Source organism: Poecilia reticulata, linkage group LG1 (genome assembly GCF_000633615.1).
Source record: "Poecilia reticulata strain Guanapo linkage group LG1, Guppy_female_1.0+MT, whole genome shotgun sequence".
NCBI classification, from domain to species: domain Eukaryota; kingdom Metazoa; phylum Chordata; class Actinopteri; order Cyprinodontiformes; family Poeciliidae; genus Poecilia; species Poecilia reticulata.
This window is the reverse complement of record NC_024331.1, coordinates 33935706-33942828: the sequence shown is the minus strand read 5'-3', so window position 1 is coordinate 33942828 and position 7123 is coordinate 33935706. Positions and strand designations below refer to the sequence as shown.

Here is a 7123-nt window from a genome sequence, read left to right as displayed (position 1 = left end):
CATTAAATATAAACTCATTAAATATAAACTCATTAAATATAAACTCATTAAATATAAACTCATTAAATATAAACTCATTAAATATAAACTCATTAGAAGCTGAACCTCCATCAGGCCAACAGTTCTGGTCTATTGTTACCTGTCCAATCAGAGCTTCCTAACCAAGGTGTCCATAACTCTTCAACTCGCTGTCAGCTCCGGTCAGAAAGACGTTGAGTTCAGTCCATGAGATGATATTCAGAAATATCTTTTATTGATTGATTCTAGTTTCCTCTGTGATGAATCTGTGTAAAGTCCATCATGTCTCCATGTGGCCAAAGCTGTTAATTATAACATGTCAAATGACAGAGGGGCTTAAAACATAACCACATATTCAGTTTGGTTATGTTTTTTAATTATACATATATATGCACACACACATTTAAAATGTTGCCCCCCCAGAGGTAGTCCTGGCCCCCCTCTGGCTCCGCCACTGGCAGCTCGTGTCTCTGTGGAAACTTGGAGCATCCAACCGGTTGGATGCTGGATGGATGAGCCTCGGTGTTCTGACTGAGCAGCAGACCTGCTGGTTCTGGTCGGGATCCGATTCTGGTCCCGGTTCCGGTCCTGGCTCTGGCTGTTTTGGCAGCAGACAAGCAGAGATAGGCTCCTCCTCTCAGGGAGGAGGTCTCACTCTGAGTCAGACTCCGAGTCCAGCAGCAAAACTTTTTCCGCTTAGTTGCGACCCGGTTCGGTTCTGTTCTGTTCTGCGCCATCATGTCCGGAGTCGCCTCCACTCTAGCCAAGAAGCGGGCCCTGGCCGCGGGGTTCGGAACCAACTCCAACGCGGTTCGGTACCTGAACCAGAACTTCGAGGCCCTGCGCGCGCAGTGCCGCTCCTCCGGGCAGCTTTTCTGCGACCCCACCTTCCCGGCCGAACCCGAATCTCTGGGCTTCAAGGAACTGGGTCGGAACTCCCACAAGACCCGCGGAGTCACCTGGAAGAGGCCCAAGGTAAGAACCGAGCCCGAACCGGGGCGGATGGGGAATCCGGGAGGAAGGAGAGGGGTGGGGCCGGACCCTCCCTGCTCCGAATCTGACCGAACCATCCGACTGGGTCCGGGTTCTGGTTCCGGTCCTGTCGTAGAGAAAATGGGAAGACATGAACCCCGAGGGTTTTTCTGCGGATTGGACCGGAACCTGAGAGAGAGTCTGAGCAGGATGTCAGACAGAACCAGAACCAGGTCAGATAGACACACCTGGGTCAGCAGCAGACTTCAAGGTGGCCCAGTTGGCTGGCTGATCCAGAACCAGAACCTCTCAGGACTGTAGACATGGAGAACCGGGTCGCTCAGAACCGTCCAGAACTATCAGCCTGCAGCAGCAGGTCTCTGGTTCTGGTCTGGTCCATTTGGAAGCACCTGGAAGTCATTAAGAGGCTGACCCGGTCCGGCTTTCAGAACCGATCCGGTCTGGTCCAGATGAGTCCATATCTAGAAAATGATTATTAATGTTTGAACTAATAGGAGCAGCTCTGCTCTGATTGGTCCAAGAGGAGGTCAAAGGTTAGCCTGTCTCAGGGTGGGTCCACTGCTTATGGACAGGTTGGACAGAGACGTCCAGCCGGTCGTCATGGCGATGACTGTGACGTCACCAAACACAGACAGGAGATGGGCCCCGCCCACTCGATGTCCAGCTGAGGGCAGATGGGTTCTGATCAAAGTGTTTAATCCTGTTGGACCGGAACCAGCCCGGTTCTGTCCTCCTGTCTGACCCGGTTCTGTCCTGCTGCAGGAGCTGGTCTCAAACCCGGAGTTCATCGTGGGCGGTGCCACCAGAACCGACATCTGTCAGGGAGCGCTGGGTGAGTTTTTCACGCTGGTCCTGAATGCAGAGGTCAGAGGTCACCGATTCCTCCCCTGGGTCCAGCCATGTAGAACCGGGCCACGGGTCCACAGAACCGAACCAGCAATCCTGCAGGGGGAACCAGATCCAACCAGCAGAAGCTTCACCAGGTTCTGGATGGTTCTGATCTGATTCGACCCGGGTCCAGAGGGCAGCAGTGGCTGCTGGTTCCGGGCAGATTCAGCATCAGCTGCAGGCTGCGCTCTGATTGGCTGACAGGAAGAGAAGCGGCGTGAGACGGAGCGCGGTCGGCCAATCAGGACGCGCCGTGTCACGTGCTGAGTGAGTCACGCCGCAGCCACGCTGCAGAGTGAGACCTCTCCCAAACTGGTCTCTGTGGAGCTGGACCGGAACAAACATGCTGGGCGTCTGATGGTTCCGGTCCATCACTTGCCATCCTCCTGTCTCTTTAAGAAGCTCTTCCTCCTCTGATTGGCCAGGAATGATGGAGCTGTTTGGGAGAAGCTCTGAGAAAAACACCAAAAGGCTAAAAACCCATCAGAACCAATCACATCGCTGACAGGCAGGTTCTGGTCCGGAACAGAACCTGGCTTCAAACTTACTTCCAAATCAGAACCCATGAAAGCCGGGGGCCAGCAGGGGGAGACAGAGAGCCTGGCTGGGTGTGGGGGGTGTGAAGGTGTTACTGAGCACTTCCTGTAGGGGGCAACAGTGAGTTATGGTCTCCTTCCTGTCCAGGTGATTGCTGGCTGCTGGCCGCCATTGCCTCTCTGACCATGAACGAGTTTGTGATGGAGCGAGTCGTTCCCACAGACCAAGGGTTTGGAGACAACTATGCAGGAATCTTCCACTTCCAGGTATTCCAGGTGTTTGGCTTCTTCCGCCATCACAGGAAGTTTGTGTTGTATCTCAGACGTCTTCCTGTTCTGGTCTCAGTTCTGGCAGTTTGGGGAGTGGGTGGATGTGGTGATTGACGACAGGCTTCCGGTTAAAGACGGGGAGCTGCTGTTCGTCCACTCAGCGGAAGGCCGGGAGTTCTGGAGCGCCCTGCTGGAAAAGGCCTACGCCAAGTAAGAGCACGCAGAACCGAGCTGGTTCTACTGGAGCGGATGGGAGGAGGTTGGATCCACAGGGACCTGCTGGGGGGTTTTCCTCCTGGCTGAGTCCTTCTTCCATCATCTGCATAGAAACAGCTGAAGGAATGAAACCTTGCATGACACGGCGTCAACCCGTGGCTTTACTGCTGTTCCTGCAGGGTGAATGGCTGCTACGAAGCCCTGTCTGGTGGCTCCACCACCGAGGGCTTCGAGGACTTCACTGGAGGTATCGCAGAGAACTATGACCTCAACCGGCCACCATCCAACATGTTTCAGATCATCAAGAAGGCGCTGGAGGCCGGCGCTCTGCTGGGCTGCTCCATCGACGTGAGTTCACCGTCACTCCTACTGTGCACCACCTCCAGGGCTGCTGAGGGTTGACTTCCTGTCAGCAGAACATCAGCTCTCTTCAGCTGAACCCTGGCATGATGATTTGCTTGTTGTTGCTGCAGATCACAAGTGCTGCAGACTCGGAGGCGGTGACTCGACAGAAGCTGGTGAAAGGCCACGCCTACTCGTTGACGGGGGCCGTGGAGGTAGCCGGAAGTCCTGGAATGGAGATTCTGTCAAGCAGAAACAGGAGAAAACTCTGTGTTCTGGTTGCAGGTGAACTACCGGGGGCGTCAGGAGAAGCTGGTTAGGATGAGGAACCCCTGGGGTCAGGTGGAGTGGACCGGAGCGTGGAGCGATGGGTAAGCAACCAGAACCGGACTGTGAGATTCTGAAACCAGCAGGTGTTGTCTTCAAAATGAGTTCAGATGATCAAGAACTAAAGAGCCAGTTGATCTACATAGAAGGTAGATCTTCTATGTAGATCTTCTATGGTCTAACTGGTTTCAGGACAGAAGCAGGAGCCTGACCACTGACCAACTTGTCAGTCTTTGGTCCTGCAGCTGAGTGTCTAACAGCAGCATCTCCTTCTATGCAGGTCTTCTGAGTGGAACTACGTCGAGGGAGACTGTCCCCACGCCAGATCAGAGGACGGAGAGTTCTGGTAGGACGAACAGAATGTCCCAGTGACATTCATGAAGTGATCTGAGGACGGAATGAGATCCGTCTCTGTTCCTGTCTCTGTAGGATGTCGTTCAGTGATTTCCAGCGTAACTACTCCCGAATCGAGGTGTGCACTCTGACTCCCGATGCGATAGACGACAACTCCGTCAAACACTGGAGCGTCAGCACGTTCGACGGCACCTGGAGGAGAGGCTCCACGGCTGGAGGATGCCGGAACCACCCCTGTTAGTAGCTACGCAACACTACAGACCTCTGGTGGTACCGATGGACCGGATGGTCCTGACTGTTCCCTTAGGAACTTATATGAATCTGGATCATAGAAAAAGATCAGTGTCCTGCCTAAAACGCATGACTGGACCAGAACCAGAACTGCTCAGGACAGGTTCTAATGGGAGCAATGACTTTCATGACCCACTAGGTTCTATTGAGTCAGAGGGAACCAGAGGGTGATTCATGTCTGCTGGTTTTTCTCCTCAGACACGTTCTGGACAAACCCTCAGTTTGTGATCAAGCTGGATGAGGAAGATGATGACCCTGATGACGGTGAGGTGGGCTGCAGCTTTGTGGTCGGTCTGATCCAGAAGAACCGCAGGAAGCTGCGCAAACAAGGCGAGGACATGCACACCATCGGCTTTGCCATCTACGAGGTCCGAAACCTTTGATTCCAGCTTCAGATTCTAACATGAGTCCAGGATCTAACTCTGCTTTGTCCCTCCAGGTTCCCCCCCAGGTGAGTCTACCTGGAAGCCTTCAGCTCCTCACCTTCTTCACATAGAAACATGGAAACCTGCTGGCTGGAAAGGATTCAGTTCAGGTTCTCCCTGGCCAGGGTTGGGCTTACGGCCTGATAGACGTGTTTGTCTGGTAATTTCAGGGTTGTCTGCAACCTCTGACTTCCTGGAAAGACAAACAGACATCAATGTTGATGACTCAACCTGCCCGGCAAGCTAACGGCTGGTGGGCGGAGCCTAATTAGGAGGCAACACCTGGCCTGGCCTGATCCAACAGGAAACTATTAACATCTTAGCAAAACACAAAGTTTCTCTTTGTTAGAAAGCATCACTTTCTGGTTTTAGAGTATTTTCAGTAAAACCTGATGAGATCGCAGCAGGTTGGTTTCAGCTCCGATCTGTTGGTCTCACTGACGTCCTTGAAGGTCTTCTTGAGCCATTAGTGTCAGTTATTGAACCCTCATTAGGACGAGTCTGCAGAACCTCCTGAAGGTCTTCCTGGACGTTCTTGCCTTCATCAGCTCATTTCTGAACGCTTCTCCTGGACAGGTACAGGTGACTTTAAGAGCTTTCCTGATTGGCTGTCTGTCTGCAGTTCCACGGACAGAGGGAGGTCCACCTGGACAAGAACTTCTTCCTGACCCACGCTCAGACGGCGAGGTCAGAAACCTTCATCAACCTGCGGGAGGTGAGCTCCCGCTTCAAGATGCCACCTGGAGAGTACCTGATTGTCCCGTCCACCTTTGACCCGCACCAAGACGGGGACTTCTGCATCCGAGTGTTCTCCGAGAAGCAGACTGAGACCGTGTAAGTTCTGCTGGACCAGAACCTCTTCGGTTCTCCGTCTGACCCGTCCCCCCCTGTAGACTCTGTGAGAGGTTCCTCGGAGACTTCCTTCAGTCCAGAATCCCGGTTCTGTTCTGTGGAAGGTGCAGAGGAGGGGAAGAGGGTCCGGATCAGAGAGCGTAATCAGAACCGTTTGTTCTGTTTCAGGCCCTGTGACGACCCGGTCAGCGCCAACCTCAGTGATGTGAGTGATGATCCGCCCACATCTGGTAGCTAGCGCATTCCAGCTGCTAGTGTTACAGCTGTTAGCCAGCTGTTAGCTACATGCTAGTACATGTATTTAACTTTGAAGATGTTAAACTTTAGAGTTCTGTTGAAATATGTTGCTGTACAGTTATGATGTTTCACCTGCTGAAACGGAAAGAACGTTGCACCATCGTGACCTATGAACCCTGGCTGGAAAAGTTTGGATAAAATATGAAATATAGATTATTACATTCTGCATAGTGGTTTTACATGATCGCTCATGCCTAGGTGGGCCCCATGTGGGGGAAAGGAGGGCTGATATATGGGTCCCATATGGGTTTGTCCGCGGGTTCCACGGTGGCCCCACATGGGTTTGCCCATGTGGGGCCCATGTAGACTGTGGCCCTACACGGACAAACCCATATGGGACCCATCTGGTCTGCCCTCCTTTTCCCCACATGGGGCCCACCTAGGCAGTCATGCAGACATGTGGCTTCCTAAACGCTCCCCCAGCCTTTAAAACGGTTCCTGTGTTCATCCCAAAGTATGGAATGATATTCCACACCATCTAACGTCCATCAGTGCTGTGAGGACGAGCCGTCTGCAGGACGCTGCCCTCACGGTCAATTATGTCTGCCCTGTTTGCAGCATTTCTACGTTCTGCAGAAAAGGAACCTGCTGTGAAACTGCAGTTATGCTGGACTTGTTTTAAAAATGTAAATCTATAAAATATTATGTAGCAGGTCTGATTTACATCACATTTTATTATTTACAAAAACTTCTAATAATAATATGATTGTTAATTTAGAAACAGGATCATTAATGCTGGCTGGTGTTGCTGGTACCAGTTGGTACCATGAAAGCCCAGATCTTTGCACTGTTATCTGGTCTGTTGTGATGCTCTGACTGTTGCCATGGTGACTGTGTCTAGGAGACGGTGTCGGACGGAGAGGTGGACTCCGGGTTCAGGAACCTGTTCACTAAACTCGCGGGAGCCGTAAGTGTCGCCGTGGCTGGCCCCGCCCAGCGGCTGCTTCCTCCCTGCTGATTGGCTGCCTCTGTTTCAGGACATGGAAATCTCCGCCTACGAGCTCCGGACCATCATGAACAAGATCGTAGCCAAACGTGAGCCGCTTCGCCACGTTCAACACGCTGCGCTGGAGCGGCCGCAGCCATGACTTCCTGTTTGTTGTTGTTTTAACAGGAACTGACATCAAAACAGACGGATTCAGCGTAGAGACCTGCAAGGTCATGGTCAACCTGATGGACGTATCCTTCACCGCCTGGGGGGCGGAGCATCAGGGTGGAGGCTGGAGGGCGGAGCATCAGGGCGGAGGCTGGGGGACGGAGCATGTGGGCAGAGCCTGGGGGCGGAGCATCAGGGCGGAGGCTGGGGGGCGGAGC

The 7123-nt window shown here is 52.9% G+C and overlaps 1 protein-coding gene across 1 annotated transcript in view; it reads left to right on the top strand.

Annotated features, from left to right (window-relative positions):
• Positions 1-462: 462 nt before the first annotated feature.
• Positions 463-7123, top strand: part of LOC103473154 (calpain-2 catalytic subunit-like) — a 21180-nt gene continuing 14519 nt past the window's right edge. Inside the window, exons 1-16 of the mRNA XM_017303885.1 lie at positions 463-993; positions 1774-1843; positions 2584-2702; positions 2782-2915; positions 3101-3269; positions 3395-3478; positions 3549-3634; positions 3871-3936; positions 4020-4180; positions 4434-4603; positions 4675-4686; positions 5283-5494; positions 5681-5717; positions 6651-6716; positions 6787-6844; positions 6924-6988. Coding sequence (XP_017159374.1) covers positions 757-993; positions 1774-1843; positions 2584-2702; positions 2782-2915; positions 3101-3269; positions 3395-3478; positions 3549-3634; positions 3871-3936; positions 4020-4180; positions 4434-4603; positions 4675-4686; positions 5283-5494; positions 5681-5717; positions 6651-6716; positions 6787-6844; positions 6924-6988 — 1746 coding nt within the window. The 5' untranslated portion in view covers positions 463-756. The remainder of the gene's footprint in view (positions 994-1773; positions 1844-2583; positions 2703-2781; positions 2916-3100; positions 3270-3394; positions 3479-3548; positions 3635-3870; positions 3937-4019; positions 4181-4433; positions 4604-4674; positions 4687-5282; positions 5495-5680; positions 5718-6650; positions 6717-6786; positions 6845-6923; positions 6989-7123) is intronic.